Below are 24,619 nucleotides of genomic sequence, written 5' to 3' on the forward strand. Positions count from 1 at the left end.
GCCTGAGGGTGGTCCTGCAGCAGAGAGAAGCAGATGCTGGCTGCTAGGAGGGAGGCATACAACTAAGAGAATGGGAAAGAGGCCCTAGAGGGGAGTGGGAAGAGTGTGGATTTTGTCCACTGCCTGTCTCATGTGGGCAGATTGGATCCAGTTTTATCACTCTCCACTTTATCCACTGTTGCCCACAGTAACCTCTTTCAGAGGAAGTGAAAACACTTGAAACCAGACGTCCTCCCAACTAGCAGCCAGGCTGCCAGCTGAAACAAGTGTGACCAGGTTGGAGAAACAGGGAGAGACAGTCTTAGCCAACCTGATTTCTTTCTCAGAAAAGTAAGTAGTCTATTGCTAAAAGTTTTTATAAAATTGATGATGTGTGGATATTTATAGGCGTTTAATTGAGTTTTAGAAAATGGGGGATATACATTTTTGAGGAAGTAAGTGCATTTGGCTTTCCTTCCTCTTTATAGGACTCTCCCCAAATTTAAAATATGTTCTTATACATATATTTATCTTATTTTATTTTTTTTGTAAACAGAAAGTGGATTAAGATAATGTAGTTTATTATTTTTTAAGATTTTATTTATTCTTTCATGAGAGACAGAGAGAGGCAGAGACCGAGGCAGAGGGAGAAGCAGGCTCCCATGGGGAGCCCGATGAGGGACTTGATCCCAGGATTCAGGCATCATGACCCGAGCTGAAGTAAGACGCTCAACCACTGAGCCACCCAGGTGCCCTGTAGTTTATTTTTTAATTGGATTTATTGGGGTATAATTTACATACAGTAAAAAATCATCCTTTTAATCCTACCATTGAGAGATTTTTAAACTTTTTTTTTTTTGAGAGAGAGCAAAGGGTGGGGCAAAAGGGGAGGGAGAGAGAGAATCTAAAGCAGGCTCCAGGCTGAGCTCAGTCAATCTCACAACCCTGAGATCATGACCTGAACTGAAATCATGAGTCAGATGCTCAACCAACTGAGCCAGTCAGACGCCCCTGTTCTTCAAGTTTTAGCTAATGTTTACTGTTGTATCATTCAAGACATAGAACAGATTCTAAACAAAAAAGTTCCCTTCTGCCCCTCTGTAGCCATCCCTTCTTCCATCCCTAACTCTTGGCAGACACTGATCTAATTTCTGTCTCTATAGTTTTGGCTTTTCCAGAATAGCATAAAAAATGAATCACGCATTTGGTATCTTTTTTGTGTTTGGTTTCTTTCACTTGGCATAATGCTTTTGAGGTTTACCCATATTGTGTGTGTCAGTGTGTGTTACTGTAGCTTAACTATTTCTTTTTATTGCTGAATAGTATTCTTGGTATAAATATACCAAGATTTGTTTATCTATTCACCAGTTGTGGGCATTTGGACTGTTTCCACTTTTTTTGGCTATTTTGCATAATTCTGCTCTGAACATTTGTGTATAGGTTTTTGTGTGAACATATGTTGTCATTTCTCTTGGGTAAATCCTAGGAGTGGAATGGCTGGGTCATCTGGTAACTGTGTAAACTTTTTAAGAAACCGCCAAACCATTTCCCAAAGTCGTGCAGCCACCAAATACTATCCAATTCCAGAACATTTTTGTCTCCCCACAAAGAAACTCCATACCTATTAACAAGCAGTCATACCTCATTCTCTCCTCCCCCAAGACCCTGGTAACCATTCACCTACTGTATATCTCTTCAGATTTGCCAATTCTGGACATTTCCTGTAAATGGAACCAGATAGTATGTGGGATTTTTTTACTTCTGGTTTCTTTCACTTAACATAATGTATTCAAGATTCATGCATGTTGTAGCACATACCATTCCTTTTCATGGCTGAATAATATTCTACTGTATGGAACAACCCCACTTTCTTTATCTGTTTGTCAGTTGATGGGCACTTGGGTTGTTTTCACTTTTGGCTTTATGCACAATGCTGTTCTGGACATTTTGTACATGTTTTGTATGGACATATGTTTTCATTTTTGGGGGGGTATATACATTGCATGAAATTGCTAGGACATGTGGTGATTCTATATTTATGTTTTGAGAAATTGCCAATTGTTTTCCAAAGCAGTTACATCATTTTACATTCCCACCAGCAGGGTATGAAGGTTCCAATTTCTCCACATCATCTCCAACACTAGTTATTGGCTGTCCTTTCAGTGCTAGATCTCCTAATGGGTATGAAGTGGTATTTCGTGGTGGTTCTAATTGATGTTTCCCTAAGGACTAGTGATGATAAGCATCTTTTCATGTCTTCTTGGTAATTTATATGCCTTCTTTGGATAAAATGTCTATTTAATTCTTGTGCTTTCTAAAAAACTGTGTTATTTATCTTTTAATTGTTAAGTTATAAGAGTTCAAAAGTGGAAATTTTAAATATGGAAAAAATGATATACTTTTTATTTTATTTTATTTTATTTTTTTTACTTTTTATTTTATGATCTAAACTTTTTGTGATCTATAAAATTAATATCTGTCTAACTTAAGGTTGCAAAGATTTTTCTCCTATTTTTTTACCCTAAAAGTTGTATAATTTTTGGTTGTACATTCAGGTCTATGATCCATTCAAGTTTAATTTTGTGTATGATTCAAGGTACAGTTGAAAGTTCACTTTAAAAAAATATAAATATATGGATATAATTGTTTCAGCACTATTTGTTGAAAAGATTCTCCATTTACTATTGATTTACTTTGACATTTTTGGCACTAATCCCTTGATGATATACACGAGTCTTTTTCTGGACACTATGTTCCATTGACCTATCATTGGTGTAGGTTTCTCCATACACCAATATCACACTGCCTTAATTAGTGTAGTTCTTGTAGTAAATCTTAAAATTTGGTAGTGTTGTTCCTTCAAGTTTGTTTTTCTTTTTCAAAGTTTTTTTGTGGATATCTAGTGTATTGTATATTTTGCTTTTCTGTATACATTTTAGAATCAACTTGTTAATTCCAATTTTTTTTTAAAGGCTTCTGGGGTTTTGCACTGAACGTAAAGATCAATTTGGAAAGAATTGACAATGGAACAATATTGGGTTTTCTGATTTATGCATATATCCACAAGGATATTATGTTCAGGAAGGCTCATTTTTTTTTGCTCAGTTCCTGTATGTTTATCTCTCATAGTTGACAATTAGTCTAAGTCAAAAGTGACAATTCCCTTTCTCTTGCCAAGGCTGGTTCAGGAATGGGCTTGTGACTCAGTTCCAGCCAATGAGGCTGGAGGGGAGTTGACCTTCAGAGCTCTGAGAAAGGTGTTTCTGTCCTTGGAAGACTCAGGAAGAGAGGCCCTGTTCTTTCTCTGCATGTTGTAATGTCTAGATATGACATAGGAATTGTTGCAGTCATCTGTGAGAGGAATCAGAATGAGGGCAAACGGCCAACATGCAGAAGGTGACAAATCAAAAAGACAGAGAAACCCTGGACCTTGAGGACCATGTGAAACCAGGGAAGTAATCAACCTTGGAGTCTACATGGCCTTCCTTGTGATGTGACAAAAAGATTTTCATGATGGCTCAAGTCTATATGAGTTGGGGTTTTCTGCTATATGTAGTAGAAATCATCTAATCTCATATATCCATTCTTATCAGCTAATAAAAGACATTCCTGAAAAATCACGGCTGTAGATTTTTCACTTAAAGAGTATTTTTAGTTTATATTCCCACTGTTTCTTTCTTCATTTTTTTTGTCCACTGTTTCTTTAAAGCTTGTATGTTGCTTTTTAAATTTATGAATTCAATATATAAATTCAGTCTCATTGTAAAGATACAAACAATACAAACCTGATAAGTGTAAAAAGTCAGTGTTTTCCTCCAGCCTCCTCTTATCCCAAAGCTAATCTAAAACTCTTCTTGGAAAATAACCATTATTGGCAATTTGTTGTGTATCCTTCTGGATCTTTTTCTATGCGTGAAAGGGACATATATAAACATATGCTAAAAACATACCTTATTTGCAAGTTTGTAGGCACAGGTGAATGACTATTTAAAATTCGCAGAGACTTTTTAAAAGCAATTAAGAACCTTTGCCAAATATGTGTTGAAATTATTCTAAATGTTTTTCCTTATATGGGAAAACATATTGAGATACACATTATATATTATACCTCAGAATTTAGTAGGTAGTCCTACAATAACTTTCTGGTAACCTTTAAAAAAGATAAAAATGTGTATCTAAAAAGAAATATACTAATTTCATTGAATACTGCCTGTGGTAGTTATGAAGCACACATTCACAATGGATGACATAATGACAATCTCAACCAGTCCTGTTAGAATTACACTCTTCCACCTGTTGTGATTTTGCTCCCTTGCTATCCAGAACACTTTTCTCTTCCACCCATAAAGTCTAGGGCTATGACTTTAAGTGGAGGGACTTAAAAACTCTAAACAAAGTGTTTAACCACATAGGGTAATGTGACTTCATGAATTAGAGTTGTATGGATCAAACAAATAAAATCCATATTAAAAGAAAAGTTCATAATTCCCCCCCAGACTCCTATAGCCCATTCTGTGAATTAATTGACAATCATTTTCTTTATCTTATGCTGGTGTGTGTGTGTGTGTGTGTGTGTGTGTGTGTGTGTTTAAAATGGAACTACGTGTTACTCTTTAAGTAGGATACAGGCTTGACTCTGTAATAAAGCCCCCAAATAACAGTGGCTCCACAAGACAGAAGTTTATTTCTTGTTCATGAAAGAGACCAGTTACAAGCAGTCTAGGAGGTACGGACTTTCTACAGTGTCAGTGACACAAACTCTTTCCAGCTCATGGTGCTGTCATCCCCAGGTATCTTGCTCATCTATGAGATGTCTTCACTCTAACCCAAGGAGGGAGTGAAAATCCAGGGGAAGGCATTTTCCTTGCTAAAGGCACAACCCTGAAGTTGCATGCATCACATCTGCTCTCATCTCACTGGCTGTAGTTTAATCACAAACCACACTTCACTGCAGGGGAGGCTGAGGAGAAGCAGACAGGGTTGGAGGGGTTCAGACAATCCCGGGCTGCCTCCCAAGAGGCATCCCCAGCACTGATTTGTTGCTGTTCATATCAAGTCATCTTTACTAGTGAAGGCTGAACCCGGATGACTGAATTCTCAGGTTAGAGAATGACACACACAAAAAAGGCAGAAGAGGTAAAGAAAAAGATTGATTGATTTAACTAAAATGTAAAACTTCGGAACAGTAAAAAATACCATATGCAAGTTAAAAGGCACATGGCATGTTGTGAAAATGGTTTACAACGTATATAATAGGCAAGGGCTTAATCTTAAATACTAACAGATCTTAGAAATCTGTAAGAAATAAATACTTTGGTTAAAAGTGGGCAAAGGGTTGGGGCACCTGGGTGGCTTAGGTCATGATCTCAGGGTCCTGGGATGATGCCCCGCATTGGGCAATGCCTGTTCAGGAGGGAGTCTACTTCTGCCTTTTACACTGCTCCTCCCCCTGCTCCTGCTCTCTCTCTTTCTCAAATGAATAACTAAAATCTTTTTTAAAAATGGGCAAAGGATGTCAGTGATAATTTAGAAAAAGAGAAATACAATGAGCAAATAAATATACGAAAAATAAACATTTAAGCATGCTATATGATTTTTTTAAGTGCAAATTAAACAGCCATGGAAACCACTTATCACACAGACAGGCTATTTGTGCTGAAACTTTATGTGTTGTGGGTTCTGGTCTGGGAGGAGGGAGAGAGGTTTTTGGGGCATTCTCATGCTCTGTTGGTTGGAGTATAATCAAAACAAACCTTTGAGAGGGCCATTTGGCAACATGCATCAAAACCCTTGAAAAAGTACATACTTGCCTCAGAAATTGTACATTAGAAACGTGTCCTAAGGAAAAAGTATGTTCTCTCATATTTGGAAAACTCAACACAGAATTGTTTACATAATATGGAAAAACCCAGAAACAATATAAATGCCCCACAAAATGGAATTGGATAAGTAATTTACTTTCTGTCCATATAATGGACTTCTCTGAAGCAATTAATTATTTTGTATATTTATCTTAAAAGGGAAGGGTGGTTATTACGTGTTTTTAAGCAGGAAGTTATAAACAGTATGTGCAATATGGGCCCATTTTAATAAAAATATCTCCGTGAGTCATTTAGGATGCAAGTTACAAGGAACAGAAAATTCAATTTAAACCCACTTCAACAAGCAAATGTATTCGCATATAAGTAGAGACTCCAGAAGTAAGATAGGTTTTGGTGTTAGCTTAATTTAGCAGCTCAGAAAGTTCCTTAAAAAACTAATTTCTTTTTATATCTCTTTTCTGCCTTCTGAAGTGTCCGCTTCAGCTGAATGCGAGTTAGAGTTGTGGTGGCAAGTTGGCTGCCAATAGCTTCCCACTGTTCAAACACAGAGAAGGAAAGATCATCTCTTCCCAGGCCTTCGGTGGGAGTCTAGGCTTCGCTGAGTGGGCCATCGTGATCATGTGCCTTTCCCAGTGGCCAGAGGGATGCTTTGTGTTGATTGGCTTAGATCTGGATCGGGTGCTGGTCCCTAAAACAAGCACCATGGCTAGAGCCTAAGATTATTGTAATTTAGTTTGGCCAACCTGGGCTCCGTAATGGAGGTAGACATGGGGTAAATCCAACAAATCATCATGGGTGTTCTACAATGGTATGAGGTGGAATGGATGTTGGGAAGCTCCTCCTCACTACAGAAAAAAGACTAGAAGGATGTACACCAAAGTGCCAACCAACAGTGCTCATCTTCAGGTGGAATTATGGGGAATTTTGATTTTTCTTTTTGTGCCTATCTGTTATTTTACACTTTTGACAACAAACGTATTACTTGCATAACTTTAAAAAGAAATGAAGGCTATAAGGATGAGGAAAAGTTGGTGTATAACACTTGCAATATAATTAGCAGCTTGAGAGACTTAAAGCAGACATGTTGGCAAACAGGAAATATGAATTTTCAGAATGGCACCAACTGTGCCTCGCAGCAGCTTCTAACTGCCTTTCTCTCGCCTCTGTTATGAAATTGTGGTCATTTCTATAGATGTAATGTGAGATTTTTGAAAGCCAGTCTTGCTTAAAATGGCTGGTTCCAGTGGCTTGAATTTTTCCCTTATGCTGGGGTGGGAAAACTTTTTAGCTTTATCTAGGAATGTTTTCTCTTGTCACCTTTAAGCACCATGAAGTGAGTCAGAACTCCAGAAAGGTTGCAAAAGGGGAAGCACTGGTCCTGGGTTCCTCTACTTCCTTCTTAGACAGAGGCGCTGAGTGATCATCCAAGAAGTGGCTACCAAAAAAGTCACCACTTTCTCTGAGGTCCTGTGGCTCTCTATACTGGAAATCACAGAGTGACACTGGCTGCAGCCAGCACGGAAGGGGCCCTGGGTTTGAAGGCTCAGGGGCCTGGGACAATGAGAAGTGAGGCCCTTCTCTTGATTCACTTCTGTTAGTGAATCCTGGTAGTGGGAGTTCTTCCTAGGATTCATGGAGAAACTCCTGCTGCTCTTCTTTTTTTCCTGGAAAAAAGAACCCATTTTTCCACTGGCAGAAAAGACTCCCACTGGTAACTTAAGGTAAGGAGTTCTCATGTCAGGCTGGGCATCCTGTTTCTCATTTTTTATTTTTTTCTGCTTGAAATTGATTCTCAGCTCTGCATTTTGTTTTTACCTGATCATGGCCTTCTGGACTTATCCCCTTGATGGCAAACAAGTAATGGGCATTTTGGTTTCATGATGAGAACGATACTTAACCAAAAGGATTGAAATGCTCCAGTTTGAGTGGTCAGGGCACTCTGGTCTCAGTAGGAAAATACCTGTGGGAGAGGAAATGAGGCCCCAAGGTGGATATTGGATGGTCTTAAGGATCCATTCTGTGTTTCTCCTGATAATGTCACCCAACCCCCTACCAGAATGTAGACTTCATTCAAGGAAGGACCTTGTTTGTCTTGTTCAGTGGTGCATCCACAGCATCTAGAACAGTCGGAGGCACTCAACACATACCTGGTAAATGGATGAATAGGAAGCTGGCTAGCTGGATGGATGAACGTTTCTTATTTTTTAGAATCACTGTCTCATGAGAAGTTTTCCTTGACTCTCCCAGGAAGATTAGAGTCCCTGCTCTGATTAGAGTCCCTCCACGGCACTTTGGATGAAAACACTCAAGTCATAGAATTGAAACTATTTGCTTATGCATCTATCTTCCCTAGAAGATTCTGAGCTCCACAAATACAAGGATTTGGCCTTAATTTTCCATTTAACTATAGATATTTCACAGTACTATAGTACATAGCAGAATAAAATAATAATACTGTGGCAAACTTGTGAGTGTTTCTCAGCTTGTGGCATATGCTTATTAAGTAGACCAGGATATTGCATTAATCGGGGCCTCTTTGCTTCTTCAATGGTGATGCATTATTAACTTCTTACACTTTACTTTTCATTGCTTCCAAGGGAACAAGCATACTTCTATTTTCAGCTGTTATTTCACTACCTTTCTGTTGAACCTGTAAGTACACTGAATGTAGATTACATTTCCAGGATCAAATTAGTCACCTCCTGATGTCATACAAAGAGGCATCTAATCTCAGGAGCAAACAATCTCTACATCTTAAAATAGGATGCATTATTTCTGGAGGACCAGCTAGAGATAGCACATCCTTTTTTGGTTATATGAATTCTTACTGCTCTGCTCCCACAAGGTCCCCTGACTGGTCCCCACTCACTTTTGGCTCATCCCTTTTATCACCAATGGTCCTCTCTCTGGAAACTGCACTTCCTCCAGTAAGAACACTTGCTATCTGACTGGGTCACATTTCCTTGGGGTCCAGGTGGGAATCTGCGTAGTACCACTCTGACAACTCTGAAAGAGCAAATGTCCTTATGTGGCTCCAGTCCTGGATCATCCAGAAATAATGTTTGTTTTGAGACCAAACATTTAGGAAGTCAAGACATAGACTGAGTGGCAACCACATATTTAAGATTAGGGCAGGTGGGAAGTCTGAAACAAGGTAGATGCTCAGTGGGCAGCCCGGGTGGCTCAGCGGTTTAGCGCCGCCTTCGGCCCAGGGTGTGATCCTGGAGACCCAGGATCGAGTACCACATCAGGCTCCCTGCATGGAGCCTGCTTCTCTCTCTACCTGTGTCTCTGCCTCTCTCTCTCTCTGTCTCTCTGTCTCTCATGAATAAATAAATAAAATCTTAAAAAAAAAAAACCAAGGTAGATGCTCAGGTTAGGTCAAATTGGCAATAACCATAGCCTGACGATGTAAGCCTGATTCTTTGGTGGACTTTGTGGGAGTCTGAGCCCATGGATACTGATGGTTTAAGTGGCCAAGGAGGTGGTGAAAAGGAAGGTAGGAAATTTAGAATTTTATTGGAAGGTTCTGAATATTAGAGTCTCACAAGGTCAGAGTGATACAGATGGATATTTGTGGTGAATGTATTTCAACCATTGTCCCCCTATTTCCTGCCCCAGTTTTTCATGCAAGAAAAAGAATACCTTCCTCAGATCCTCTTCTTGGAAATAGGAGAAAAAACTCACCTTTGTCTAACCTAAAGTTTGGGATTTTCATACATTTTCTCCAAATCATAGTATGTGAAATTAATCTATGATTTGCCATCTCTCTCAAAAACTGTACCAGTGTTTATTCTTGCTCCTATTTCCAAACCAGTGAAGTTCTTAGTTCTTTCTCCAGATCCTGTAGGTGTAAGGTTGGGTATACTTGAGACTTGTTTCTTGAGTAAGGCTTGTATTGCTATATACTTCCCTCTTAGGACTGCCTTTGCTGCATCCCAAAATTTTTGAACAGTTGTATTTTCTTTCCTTCTTTCTTTCTTTAAAGATTTTATTTATTTGATAGAGAGTGAGTGAAAGAGCACAAACAGGGGGAGTGGCAGAGAGGGAGGGAGAAGCAGGCTACCTGCAGAGCAGGGAGCCTAAAGTGGGGCTCAATCCCAGGACTCTGGGATCATGACCTGAGTTGAAGGCAGACGCTTAACTGACTGAGCCACCCAGGTGCCCTGACCCATTATTCTTTAGTAGGGTGCTCTTTAACCTCCATGTATTTGAGTTCCTTCCAAATTTCCTCTTGTGATTGAGTTCAAGTTTCAAAACATTGTGGTTTGAAAATATGCAGGGAATAATACCAATCTTTTGGTACTGAGTGAGACCTGATTTGTGACTCAATATGTGATCTATTTTGGAGAATGTTCCAGGTGTACTCAAGAAGGATGTGTATTCTGTTGCTTTAGGACGGCATGTTCTGAATATATCTGTGAAGTCCATCTGGTCCAGTGTGTCATTTAAAACCTTTGTTTCCTTGTTGATCTTTTGGCTTAAATGATCTTCCCATTGATATAAGTGGGATGTTAAAGTCCCCTGCTATTATTGTATTATTATCAATGGGTTTCTTTAATTTTGTTATTAATTGGTTTATGTAATTGGCAGCTCCCATGTTTGGGGCATAAATATTTACAATTGTTAAATCTTCCTGTTGGATAGACCCTTTAATTATGATATAGTGTCCTTCCTCATCTCTTAGTAAAGACGTTGGTTTAAAATCTAATTTGTCTGATATAAGGATTGCCACTCCAGCTTTCTTTTGATGTCCATTAGCATGATAAATCGTTTTCCACCCCCTCACTTTAAATCTGGAAGTGTCTTTGGGTCTAAAATATGTCTCTCATAAGCAGCATATTGATGAATCTTCCTTTTTTATCCAATCTGATACCTTGTGTCTTTTAATTGGGGCATTTAGCCCATTTACATTCAGAGTAACTATTGAAAGATATGAATTTAATGCCATTGTATTACCTGTAAAGTCACTGTTCCTTTCTGGTCTGTGTTACTTTGGGGCTCTTTCTTCACTTAGAGGATCCCTTTTAATGTTTCTTGCAGGATTGGTTTAGTGAACACAAATTCTTTTAGTTTCTGTATATCCTGGAAGCTCTTTATCTCTCCTATTCTGAGTGACATCCTAGCTGGATAAAGTATTCTTGGCTGCGTGTTTTTCTCATTTAGCATCCTGAATGTATCATGCCAGTCCTTTCTGGCCTGACAGGTCTCTGTGGATAGGTCTGCTGCCAGTCTGATGTTTCTACTCTTGTAGGTTATGGACCTCTTGTTCTGAGCTGCTTTCAGGATTTTCTCTTTGTCTCTGAGATTTGCAAGCTTCACTATTATATGTCAAGGTGTTGACCTATCTTAACTGATTTTTGAGGGGGGTTCTCTATGCCTCCTGGACTTGAATGCCTTTTTCCTTTCCCAGATTAGTGAAGTTCTCAGCTAGAATTTGCTCAAATATACCTCCCCCCCTTCTTCTTCTTCTGGAACCTCAATTATTCTAATATTGTTTCATTTTGTGGTATCACTTATCTCTCGAATCCTCTCCTTGTGATCCAGTAGTTATCTTTCCTTTTCTGTTCCTTTATTCTCCATTTTGTTTTCTGCATCACTAATTCTCTCTTCTGCCTCATTTATCCTACCCATTAGAGCCTCCATTTTTTATTGCATCTCATTAATAGCCTTTTTTATTTTGACCTGATTAGATTTTAGTTCTTTTATTCTCCAGAAAGGATCCTCTAGTGTCTTCTGTGCTTTTTTTCAAGCCCAGCAAGTATCTTTATAATCATTATTCTGAACTCTAGTTCTGACATCTTACTTAGATTCATACTGCTTAGGTCCCTGGCAGTCAGTACTGCCTCTTATTCTCTTTTTTGGGAGTGAGTTTTTCCATCTTGTCATTCTGTCCAGAGTAAAATAGATGAATGAGAGAACAAAATACTAAAATAACAACAATGACCCCAGAGAAATATACACTAAACAAATCAGAAGAGACCAGAAACTACAAAGAAAAAAGAGAGAGATTGAGAGAGAGAATATAATCAGACAGGTGAACAGAACAGAGCAATATACTAGATCCTGGTGTATTTTGGTCTATTTGTTAGAAGAAACTAGTTCCCAAAATTTTAAAGAAAGAAAAACATATATATACAAAACTAAAAATAAATTCAATGAAAGGATAGAATGCAACTGTAAAATGAAAATTAAAGAAGATTTGCAAAAAGTGGTCATTTTTCTATTTGTAGAATTGCAGTAATTATTCTCTTAGGTCTCTGGTTGAGTTCACAGGTGTTCAGAATGATTTGATAGCTATCTAGCTGAATTCCAGGCACCAGAGGAAACTAGGGTCCTTCCCTAGTAGGGTCCTTTCCCTACTCTTCCATCATATTCCTCCCTTCTCCAATGAAGTAAATTTCTTAAGGACAGAGACCATATCTCGTTCATCTTTGCAGGCTCAGCATTTAGCACAGTGCCTGACACAAAGTGGGTAGACAACAAATGTTTATTGAATGAATAAATGAGTGGATGTATGAATAGAGAAAATAGGATATGGGCATGAATTTTAAAATTCTGATTATACATTTTTTGTACATTTTATACATTTTTTGATTATACATTTTATACATTTTTTTGATCATTCAAAGGTGGTTGAATGATAACACAGTTGAGGTTTTCAATATTAATATTTTTTTTGGTCACCAATACTTAGAATGTAATTTCTATTAAAAAGTACAAAATATAGTTACAAATAATGTTTGCAAAATAGCAATAATAATAAATGCTTTTTATTTGGGAATACATCTGTCATATAAACAGATACATATAATGGTCATATTTTAAGATGATCACAAGGATAAATATTGAAATAGCCATTTGCTCTATAAATATGATTCAAAATTCTTTCTTTATTCAAAATTCTATAAAACTTCTAAAAGGCAAATATAAATGCTAATGGAAGTAACCAAGAATTCTAATAACTTGGTATAAGTGGACTTTACTATGGAAAAATGTAAGTCCATCCATATGGTAATAGACTCTGCTGTGGTCAGGAGGCTTATATCCCTGCCAAAGAAACTGTAAATATATAGGTTTCTGAAAACTGAGAAGAATCAATTATATAATAGTTGAGTAAAAGTTCAAGTTAATAATCAACTATGTGCCAAGTAAAAATTTACAAAGAAGGCAAAAGTTAAAGCATTCCATGGGTTTTACTTTCAATTATATATCGTACAGTTTTCAGGTCTAGAGAGTTGACTTTGCATGACCTATAATCAAGTATAATATATATTACTCAAAGACACCTACTACAGATAAGAGTACTTGACAAGTGATGTATATTATAAGTGGATTTCAAAACTAAGGTAGTTCTTTTTCATCAGTGAAACAAATCACAACCTGTAGAAAAGGTTAGTAAGAATAGCTGTAATTACATTGTACCTTAATTGAGGGAAATATAATTAAATTTGGCAGGAAGTTTACAATAATCCCCAAAGCTGAGTCAGAGAGAGAAGGCTAAAGAGCTTCATGGAATCTGCTGATTTCAGCTTTTCCAAGATTATACTAATAAAACATCTGGTTAATGGCTAAAGCCAGGTGTGGTCTGCCGAGGCAGAAAGGTGTGTCTTTTTGCTTGGGATGAGCCAACTATTTTAACCGTGCAAGAAAGAAAGCCAATGACTATGGTATAGAGGATTGCCTACCAGCAAAACACACAATTCACTATCTTGGCAGCTATTATTGATTTATAAGCTTTAATAATGTTAAAGAGATACACAGGTAAATTAATTTTTGAAAAGCTTAATGATTTCAATAATGCAATATTAAAATACCTTCAGCATATCTCAAAAATAAATGCAGAACCAAGAGCGAAAGGCAAAATCCTCTCAGATTCTGGGAAATATTATTGGCAATGAATCACATGCTTAGCAACATACACATTGCTGTTTGCTTTTTGTGGTTTATAGACATCATATTGACCTTTGGCACCTGGAGAGAGAGGGAGTAATGGAAAAAATAACATTTGTTTACTGCCTGCCTATTGGTGTCGGGAGCTCAGGACTGTGAAAGCTCCATGATGTCAGAGACTTGGTGTGTTTTGGTTACTGTAGTATCTCCAACTCTTAGATCCATGCTGGTGGGCATACATGTGCAGGTTTACCTTACTTTATCTGAAAGTACAGTGTTCCCATGAAACCTTTTTTTTTTTTTTAGATTTTATTTATTTATTTATTTATTTATTTATTTGAGATAGAGAGCACAAGCAGGGGGAGGAGCAGAGGGAGAGAGAGAGAGAAAGGATCTCAAGCAGACTCCACACTGAGCACAGAGCCTGATGTGAGGCTTGACCTTAAGGCCCTGAGATCATGACCTGAGCGGAAATCAAGAGTCGGACACATATCCGACTGAACCACCCAGGTGCCCCCGCCCCCCCCTTGAAACCTTTTGTAAGCCAAAATGGCATAAAGCAAAAAAGCAATTGCCATTAATTTATATGGAGAAATTTATGAATATTGCCAGACCCAAAAAATCACCTCCCATAGACTTTTCTGATACCAGAGGACACATCTTGCTAATGGATGCACAAAATAAACAGGGATAAAGCTCACAGATGCACTTCAAAACTCTGGCAGCCAAGAGCTGGGATCTGAGCACGGTCCTGGGGGAGCGGGCCTGCTCTTGCTGCTGGGGGTGCATGCTGCCTCTATGATGGCTCCCTGCAGAACAACTGCTGGATGCTATTCTTTTCTTTCTTTCTTTTTTTTTTTTTTTCAAAAACAAAAATCCTCTTTCTTTAAGTTAGTGGAAACAGGAACCAATATAGGTCTATTACAAAAGCGAAGTGGTGAAACAAGAACTTCCGAAAAGTGGATAATACCTGTCACTGGAAGTCGCTAACTGAGGGAATAAATGTCTATCTGTTGAGCCTGCCATGTTTGTTCTTGGCTATTTCATGCCAATGCAGAGAGCTCCAACCAAGCAGAATCGAATAACTTGTATTTTAACCAGTGCACTGTAATTTCATATAAATTCATTATTTAAGTGTATGTGAAAACTCATGTAAAATGTCATTACATATAGTACTATTATAGTTAGTATTATTGTACAATCTTTTCCTGAAATCCTGAAATGCCTCTTTTGTCTATTTCTATCTGCAAATATATCTAGGACAAGGAAATGTGTCATTAAGCTCTGTCCTTTTTTTTTTTTGTCCTTTTTGTTATCGTCGTTACTGTGATGTTTCGATCACACACAGTTACTATTATTTAGATTACAAAATGAAAACAGCTTTATCACCATTCTTATGAACTACCTTCTGTTCAATACTACCTCCTTGAGTATTTATTTATCCTGCAGGTTTGAGGATTTGTTTCACCCAACCCTTGTTCGTGGGCAACCTGGTGTTTCAACATCGCAAGTAAACATGTGTGTGCACAATTTCTTTTAAGATGTGTTTTTAGACTTTAAGCAGTTCAGAAAAGGCCACGTTTCTATTAAAGGTGGCAGGTCTCTGGGTTAACGAAACCTATGAGTACTTAGAAGAACATCTGTAAATCAAAATTTTGGTCAGACCAAAATTGGGGAGGGAAGCTGGAGAATTTCCTTTTATAAAGAAAAAGGCAAGATCAAACTCAAAAAGCTAACTGCACTCAGAAAATGTTTAATTTTTCTGTCTTCAGAAATCACAGGATACACCTACAGAGGCTTTGTGATTTCATCCAGTTCCCATGTCACCTCCGAGAGCTGTTCTCAGATGATCAACAACCCACAGCTAATATTTACTAAGTGCTTGCTCTTGATGTCGAGTGACTGGTGCTCAGTAGACACTGGTTTCCTCCCTTCCTTCCTGGCTGCTTTGAAGAGAATAACAGAGGAGATCACCAAAGCTTCCCAGACCGGAGTGATTTTTTTAAATACCAAAGAAGTAAGGCCACAATTAGGGCAGAGGGGAAGGCATGTTTAAAGAGAGGAGGGCATGTTTATTGTGGGAGAGCAGGTCTGACCATTCGGGGAGGGTGTTGAGAACTATTCTGGAAGTATCCACTTCTTCCCATTGATGTTCTGCTGGTAGCCACAGAAATTATCTCTGAGCACTTTGAAATTATCTCTGAGGATTGTTTTCAGCTGATGGTCCTTTCCACTGGCGTTAGGTCAGATACTGGCCCCAACCCTGGCCGATACTGCCCAGCTGACTGTGAGCACCCAGGAAGGAAAGGCCCTCCTCCCTCTCAGAGAACTTTCCTTCTTCAGAAACTTCCAGGTGGAGGTTCTGGGGAGGGTATGGATGGACCCACAGGAGGCCTTTCTCAGCTACCTGGAGCTGAGGTGGTAGCTGAGGCTGCTTTTCTCTGCTAGATCAGTCTGCTGTGGCTGCCAAAACAGAATTCCACAGACAGAGTGGCTTAAACCACAGAGATTTATTTCCTCGCAGTTTTGGAGGCTGTGAGTCTGAGATCGAGGGGCTGGCAGGGTTGGTCTTCTCTGAGGTCTCTTCTCGGCTGGCCAATGATCGTCACCTCGCTGCCTCTTTACATGGTCTCTTCTCTGCTCACATGCATCTCTAGGGTCTGTGTGTGTCCTAATCTCCTTTTCTTGCAAGGATGCAAGGGCACCAGTCAGATGAAATTACAGCCCACCCTAATGGCCTCGTTCTAACTTAATTACCTCTTTAAAGACTCTGTCTCCAGATACAGTCACATTCTGAGGTTCTGCGGGCTAGAGCTTTGATGTATGAATTTTGGGGGGAGGGGGTATAATTCAGATCATAACACCTGCTAAGTCTTTTTTTTCTTTTTATTCACTTTTTAAAAGATTTTATTTATTTATTCATGAGACACACACACACATACAGAGGCAGAGACACAGGTAGAGGGAGAAGCAGGCTTCATGCAGATCTTGGGTCTCCAGGATCAGGCCCTGGGCTGCAGGCAGCGCTAAACCACTGAGCCACCCGAGTTGCCCCCCCTTTTTTCTTTTTAAAAAAAGTTCAGTTCGCCTGCACCAATATGGTCCTGTTAGGAAGAAACTCAGCAAACAACAATAACCAAATATCATCTCAGAAATCAGAAGAATTGGGTTTGAAGCCAGACTTCGCCATTGACCAGCAGCACCCTGAGAGGAAGTGTGGGGAGCCCGTCACAACCTTTAGGTATCATCTTTCCCTGATGTGGGGTACCTGGCCTGGTGGTTTAGTGGCCACGTCCTGCAGGTGGACTGCCTGGTCCAAGCTCCAGCATCACCATCGCCAGCTAGTGAACCCTGGCTGAGTTCCTTCCTACGTCTATCTCTCAAGTTTTCTTTTTGGAAAAATGTGAGTAATGACTGTGCCTCCTCCTGGGGCTTGGTGTGCTGACGGAAGAAGTCAGCTCCCACCAGAGCTGTTTCCTAGTGAGCAATTGGCATGAATTATCTACTGTTACATTTTGTCTGTGTCATTACCCTCTTCCCATCTTCCTTCCAGGCCTTTCCTTCACATTAGCATATATCCAATGTTCCCTTAGTTTTCTTTGGAAGTGGGGTGTCTGTTCAGGAATGGTTGCCCTCGGAGGTGAGAGAAGGGGGAGCTCCCCTAGCTCAGTGACCCAGGGCTCATGAGGAGGACAAGGTAGGTTGTGCCCCTCCGTGGAAGGACTCTGTTTCCCTCCACCCTGCTGCTGACTAGGACAAGGACACAAGGTGGGGAGGAAGAATGTGCTGCCACTCGTTCATTAGCTTCCTGGAGAAATGGCTCCAGGTACACGTGCTGTTTTGGGGCCACTAGCACCATCTTTTCATACCAATGTGAACATGAACAAAGACCAACCAAAGGAGAAAGACCAAGGCCATCTATGCAGAGTTTGCTAGAGCAAGGGAGTCAGCCTCACTTGTGTTTAAGCAGAGCCTCAGAGGCGGGCAGAGGAGTGGGTGAGCTTAGGGTAGAAATGGGGAAGCTTCATGTGTGCCCTGATGGGAGCCTGGGGCTGGGGGAAGCTGGAGACAGGCTAACCAGAAGTGGGGTGTCTATGTGACTATAATATAGGAGACATATTTGGCGCTCTCTGGTTGGCTCTAAGTTGAAAGTAGGGACATAAATTAGGGAAGCTGCTAATTATTAATCAAGTCCTGTTTGGGGCCCATTGTTAAGGAGGTTGTTGTTTGGCCTGGATGGTTTACAAGAGACAGCAGGCTGCTTTCCTGAGCTAGTTACTGTGGATGAGGGCTTGGTTTCCTGGCAGGTTGCTACAGGTTTTGGATCAGAGTTTAATTTGCGTGGATGGGTTGGCCATATCTGTTCGTTTATTCCGTTTCCCATCAAGGGTAGGTAGCATGTTGCACCTCAGGGGTTTGTTCTAAGCAGGGCTCTTAGGAAGGATGAAAGGAGTTGCTTCACTGATTTTGATATGTACCCATCCCACCCTTCCCACACATCTGCTTCCAGCGGGATTTTTGTAGGGAGTGGCGGAGGCTGGTTCTGATTTCATCAGGGCAGTTGTGGAACAAATGTGATTCTTAGCTCCAGGGTTTTATTTTGGAGCCGAAGTCAAGGGAACATTTTGGGCTGGAGGCAAATAGGTATTTCCATTTTAGAATTTCCAAAGAAAAAGGCTCTAGGAATTATCAATGAGGGGAGGTAATATGTATAGAAGAGGACTTATTATATGGGTTTTGTTGCTATGAGCTCTTGATAGGCAAATATACCTCTGAGAAGGAATATGAATTTGAAGATTGGGAGATTCTGTTTGGCTGCATGAGCCTGAATAAATTACTCATCTTCTGAGTTCTCATAAATAAATTAAAGGCAATAAAACTTGCCCTCATTGATTTTGCAGATTTGCAACTCTCTTGGAGATATTATGTCTACAAAAAGGATTCTTTTTTTTTTTCTTAAAGATTTTATTTATTTATTTGAGAGAGAGAGGGAGAGAGAGCACAGAAGGAGAGGGAGAAGCAGACTCCTCCCCACTGAGCAGGGAGCCTGATGTGGGGCCCCATCACAGGACCCTGAGGTCATGACCTGAGCTCAAGGCAGACACTTAACCATTGAGCCACCCAGGTGCTCCTACAGAGATAATTTTAAGCCACTTGCTGTGGTAGTAGTGGGTTCACTGTGTACATTTCTCCTTTGCCAGGCTGCTTGCTCTGCAAAGCTCCTATCAAACACCACTGGGCAGGCAGGAGTGGGCATGTCATCTTGCCTCTTAACCTGTGGCATGTGCTGCTCCTAATTTTAATCATGCATGGCTCCTTTTTGCCTGCAAAGTGAATTTTAACCCTTGGAATGGAATTCAAGGCCCTTGAAATCTGGTCCTGGACTTTGTGTGTTCTTAGTCCTCTGAATAAGCCTTCAGGCCACCAGACTGGATCTGCTCATTATCCTCTGAAGTTCCTGGGTTTTGCCCCCACCTTGGCTCTTGCCATTCTCTGTTGCCTGCAATCTGTACCTCTCCTCATCTCTACCCACCTTACCCTTGACCCTGCTTTGCTCTAGTTTTCAACCTCGAAAGGCTGGATTTGAGTCTCACCTTTTCCAAGAAGCTTTCTCTCACAGACTCTGTGACTCTGTGACCCCTTCTATTCTGAGCACCCCCTCCCACCTCGCCCCGCCAGAGACACCCAACTTTCTTATTCATTTGGCAGATAAGTAAAATAATACATGATGGTTCTGGTGATTCTTACCTAATTATATCGCATTCTGCTTCTTCCACTGGGCAAGAGGCTTAGGTGTGTTAGTGCCTGTGTCTTACCACCTGGTAACCTCACCTCTTAGGATATGCATTGTATGTTTCAATGTGCAATGAAGAGTGGTAGAGTAGAGTAGAATGATGCAATAATGTGCCGCATCGATCAGTGTGTTAGACATATTAGAAAGCCCCAGAAACTAGTTCTTGCCTGGTCTCAACAATATAGTTCTCTGAAAGCACATCAGATCTGGAGGGAGAAGGGTTTACTATAGCTGCAGCTACAGTAATTCGGGGAGAGAAAAGAAGGTTGTAAAATTTTTTTTTCAAAGGAAGCACAATGAGAGTTACTCATGCTCTGTGTAGCGTTTCAAGTCTTAGAACATAGTGAGGTCAAGCCCCACTCCTTGCTGTTGGGAACATGCCGGTCAGATGAACCAGATAGGTGTGTAGGGGCTGTGCAGGTGGGGGGTATTCAGGTGCAGGGAAGTCCTGCAGAGCAGAAATGAGGAGTCCAGCAGGGAAGCTATAGACATGGCTGGGATTCTAGGCAGAATGGGGGATGGGGAGCAAGACTGAATAATAGGGGAGCATAGCCCATGAGCTAAGTCAGACCCAGCAACAGTGAGCTCAAGAGTGGGCATTGTTGGGAGTCCCAGGCAGACAGGGAGGCCATCACCATTGTAGCACCTGTCAACAGTAACCCCCTAATTCTGGGACTCAGAGGCTGGGTTTTAGGTCCTGGGAGGGGGCCTGGCAGGACAAGACAGGGCCTGTCCTAGATTGCTGGCAGTTGTATTTGAGGCTCAGCCGGGGGGAATAAGATGAGGATCTTCCGGATCAAGGGCAGGACCAATCTTGTCTCAAGGGAAAAAGCCCAGATGCTCCTGGCCCAAGTTAAGGGCTGGCTCTTGAAGATGATGTAGATAGAGAGCAAAGATGCAGAGCTTGCAATCCTGTATGGCTGTGATGTTAGGAACCAAGCACCAGAGAAGTGAAGTGGTATCCACAATCACATTCATCGCTGGTGGCAGACCTAGGCTTGAAGCCCAGTTCTTGTGACTCCCCCAGGCAGGGCAGGGTTCTAACTTACCAGAGTCTGCATGCCATCTTCACTGGGGCCCTCCATGTCTGTGACGGTGCTGTGAGGACAGTTGGAGGAGTGTGTTCTGGGGGTGAGCAATGAGAAGGCATTTAATGTGGGCAGATATGAGTTTTTCTGTTGATTATTGAAGGGTTCTGGTGTAAGATTTCAACCGAAAAATATGCAGCTAAAAGAAAGCATAATGACAAGTTTGACGATGACAATGACCATTCCCGTTTCTATTCCTCTGGGGCTGAAGAGTAGAGAAATAAATGCCTCGAGTTTGACCACATGACAATGGCACAAAATCTATCTGAACAGTGGAAATTCTCCCCTGGGTGAGAACACATTATGGTGACAACACAATATGCTGGAGGAGAATGGATGCCTTTGGCAAGGGATTTCATAAGGAGCTGTGGTATCTCAGATTCTCGGCAATGGTGACATGCCCTTTAGGAAATCAAAATACTGTGCCTCTTCAGGGTCCTCTTCATATATTTTCAATGCTAGGGTCCTACATCTAAGAACATAAACCCCTTTAGGTTACCTCAAATAATCGATGAGTGTGTTATATTTTTAGAACCCAAGGACAGAAAATGTAGAGCATGTCAGTGGAATCAGGAATCCAGAAGCCCAGGCTGTTCTCTCTCTGTCTTGCAAGGGCTTTTGGAGCCTCGCAGGGACCTTGTGGTTCCCTCTGCTTTTCCCTTACCTCTCTTGGTCACTTTCTTCTACTCACCCGTGCTCCAACATGACTGGCAGGCCAATCACATGACATCACACTCAGACTCCATTCTCTGTGAGAATTCTTCAGTTAGATTTTTAAGAGGCAGATTGGTGGATTCAGCAGTGTCCAAATTATTCTCCATGAGTCAGATGTCTACCCTGGCTCCAATCAACTCTGATGAGGGAGGTGATGTGACATGTGGTGAGGAATTAAGTAGAGCCACAGTGGGGAGGTAGAGGTTGGCAACTTTACAGTAGACTTTTAGAGACAGAGGTCCTGAAATCTGGGGGATCCCCAGACTATGGCATGATGTGCTATTCACTCCTATGCATGCTTGAGAAGATTTTATTTATTTATTTAAGATTTTATTTATTTATTTAATAGAGAGAATGAGCAGAGGAAGGAGAAGCAGACTCTCTGCCGAGCAGGGAGCCTGATGTGGGGCTTGATCCTGACACTCCAGGATCATGACCTGGGCTGCAGGCAGACACCCAGGTGCCCTTGAGAAGATTTTATAAGGCTATTACACTATCTTACCATTTTAGTGGCCACAAGCCTCTCAGCTATCCTACGATCCCAGCATCTTCCTGGACATGCAGTCTTCCAGCTTAACAACAGAAACAGTGTTTCTACAAATGAGGTCCAGTTGACATTGGGGGCCAATGACATTGGCCAAAGAAGAACTCACAGCCTGCATTCATTTGACCTTGCATTTGACATGAACATCTTTGCAGTGGTTGAGAGAGTGGGCTCTGGAGTTGTACTCTGAAACCACATCCTAGTCCCTCTGCACAGTAACCATATGGCCCTGAGCAGGTTACTTAGCCTCTTTAAATCTGTTTCCCTATTTGTGAAAAGTGCACAATAAAACCACGTGGTGGAAAACAAAACATACCCCAGGGTTGGTGATGAATATGCTTTAAAAGCAGTTTTGATCCCTAGAAAGTAGTGGGTGTCACCTGTGATTGCTGTCATTTTGTTAATATCCCTGTCATGTCTTATGGACCCAAATGAATTCAGGCCTCTGCATCAATGGCTTCCCCATAGTCCTTATAGCTCTTGCCCTAACGTCTTCCCCAGATCTTTGTACTTGCTAAGTGTTAGCAAGTGCTTGGTGATTCATCAACAGAGTTTTACAATGTTGTGTTTTGTGGCTCCAAATTGAAAAAGTCCTCACAATCAAAGATGGAAGAGGATGCACAAAGAATAATTGAATAATTGACCCAATTTTGAGTAATTTGTTGAGTTCTGAGAGTACATGTTTCAAACCTTCCTTTTGGATCATTTGAGTATGTGCCCCTGTCTTGAAATAAAGTGAAGGCCCCAGATGATTTCTCCCATTTCCTTGATCCACATCAATGCTATCTAAAGTCCTCCTCTATAGAGAAAAATGTGCAATTTGTTTCTTGAAATTTATATAAGACCACAGAGCTGGAAAACCACACGGGAAGCTTTAAGATCACTGTTTCTTGTTCTTTAATCCTGCAGGAGCCAAGTTGCCCTGAAAGATCATGAACTTGTCATCTGAGCACTGCAACATATCAGATTGGCTGAGGCTGGAAGCAACAGTGAAGGCCTCTGTGTACATGGTTGCCTTCTTCTTTACCACATTTGTCACTGTCATCATCATCACGATAGTGTCCCAGAATTCAAAGCTGAAGAAAGAGGTCCGATACGTCCTCCTGTGCCATCATCTGCTGTGCATCTCCTCCTACTGTGGCCTGGGGGTGGTTTTCCAAGGGATGCGGGCTCTGCTGGCCAACAGCCCTGTGCTGATGTGCTGGGTGGTATTTGGGGTCCAGCTAAGTGTTGGAGAAGGGATCCTCTTCACACTGGCCTTGATGGCTGTCAACACTTACCTGGCCATTTGCTGGCCTTTGAAATCTCTGTCCTTTGTAGATTCAGTTAAGTATAGGATTCTGGCTGGGTCTTGGATAATTATTATATTCAAGAATGTTTGCTTATTCCTCATAGAGGGCACTACCTCCACTCAGGTGGCTGTCTTAAAATCTGAACCCCTTTGCCCTGTGATCTTGAATGGCTCTGCTGCCAGAGCCATTGGCATGGTTTTCCTTTTCTTTCTTCTGTTCATCATTCTTATAAGTTACTCTCTGATCTACCAAGAGGGAAAACGAGCTGGCCATTTTAATAGATCAAATATCAAGGCAAGGAAAACAGTCCTTATTCATTTAGTGCAGATGGGTTTACATGTAATACCAACCCTGGTATTCATAGGTTTGGGAAAGATGTGTGGGGTGTTTTTCTTTGCTTTAAATATGGTGCTTTTTGGAGTCTTTGCATTTGCCCAGTGTCTTAACCCTTTGATCTATGGGCTCTGGAATAGAGAGCTGCAGAGTAAATTGTACCATTGGATGTGCTGTCAGCTATAGTGTGGTCACATGATGAACAACAGAGAGCCAGTTTAACCCAAAACTCAGTCATTTTGATCAATAACTCTAGCCTTAATGGACCATCAGCTAGGCTTGAGGACTTGCTTTTTACTAAACCTAAAATTGGTGCCTTGGTTTGATGTTGAAAGTAATATGAATAAATCAGAGTAATTCACCTGGCTTGCAAACTTCGCTGCTGTGTACACTGAAATGGCCTCCATGAAATCATTTTATGTCTTTAATTCTAAACCCAGATCAATATTTTTGGTAGCATGTCCTACTGTGTTTCAGTAATGAGGCAGCTTTTGAGAATGCACTTGTTTTTAAAAACTGAGAAACAGTCCATGGTTGATATGAAGAGAAGTTTGGCTGTTCCCCTTATATTAATTAGGCATAGGCTTGGCTACATATAATAGCAAAACAGAAACAAAATAATAGTGATTTTTTTTTAAGGATTGAGATTTTTAAAAAATTTTTATTTATTTATGATAGAGAGAGAGAGAGAGAGAGGCAGAGACACAGGCAGAGGGAGAAGCAGGCTCCATGCACTGGGAGCCCAACGTGGGATTCGATCCTGGGTCTCCAGGATCGCGCCCTGGGCCAAAGGCAGGCGCTAAACCGCTGCGCCACCCAGGGATCCCGAGATTTTTTTTTTATATAAAAGAAATCTGGAGGGAAACAATCCAGTCCTATATGGTAGCTCTGTAGGCAACCGGTTCATTGTCCTCTACTCTGCCATGATTACTATACTACCTCATGACCCAAGGTGGCTGTCAGTGCTCCTGTCATCACATTCATACCCAAGCCAACAGGAAGGAGGGAGTGGCAAAGGAGGGTCTATACCTTCCTTCCAAAGACACTTTTTAGAAGTTACACAAAACACTTTTTCTTATATCTAATTGGCCAAAACTTAGTCATATGGCTATGCCTGGCTTTAAGAGAAAGTGGGAATAAATTTTAGCTGGGTACTAGTG

General features: G+C 40.8%; 1 protein-coding gene across 5 annotated transcripts; it reads left to right on the top strand.

The window, feature by feature from the left end:
• The first annotated feature begins 201 nt into the window (after nucleotides 1-201).
• On the top strand, nucleotides 202-23,833 carry LOC100686297 (probable G-protein coupled receptor 148). Of its 5 annotated transcripts, none has more exons than XM_038574140.1 (3): nucleotides 216-330; nucleotides 15,467-15,711; nucleotides 22,744-23,833. In XM_038574140.1, the coding sequence occupies exon 3, from the start codon at nucleotides 22,767-22,769 to the stop codon at nucleotides 23,643-23,645; it is 879 nt and encodes a 292-aa protein (XP_038430068.1). In that variant the 5' UTR covers nucleotides 216-330; nucleotides 15,467-15,711; nucleotides 22,744-22,766; the 3' UTR covers nucleotides 23,646-23,833. The 5 variants fall into 5 exon arrangements, with proteins under 5 accessions (XP_038430067.1, XP_038430068.1, XP_038430069.1 ...); XM_038574141.1 differs by lacking the exon at nucleotides 216-330 and adding an exon at nucleotides 7,218-7,522; XM_038574139.1 differs by lacking the exon at nucleotides 15,467-15,711 and having other exon boundaries at nucleotides 202-330.
• The last annotated feature ends 786 nt before the right edge of the window (nucleotides 23,834-24,619 follow it).

This window comes from Canis lupus, chromosome 25, assembly GCF_011100685.1.
Source record: "Canis lupus familiaris isolate Mischka breed German Shepherd chromosome 25, alternate assembly UU_Cfam_GSD_1.0, whole genome shotgun sequence".
Lineage (NCBI taxonomy): Eukaryota > Metazoa > Chordata > Mammalia > Carnivora > Canidae > Canis > Canis lupus.

Excerpts from the sequence above, each read along its gene's own strand:
- LOC100686297 (XM_038574139.1), top strand. The coding sequence starts at position 22,767 with ATGAACTTGTCATCTGAGCACTGCAACATATCAGATTGGCTGAGGCTG.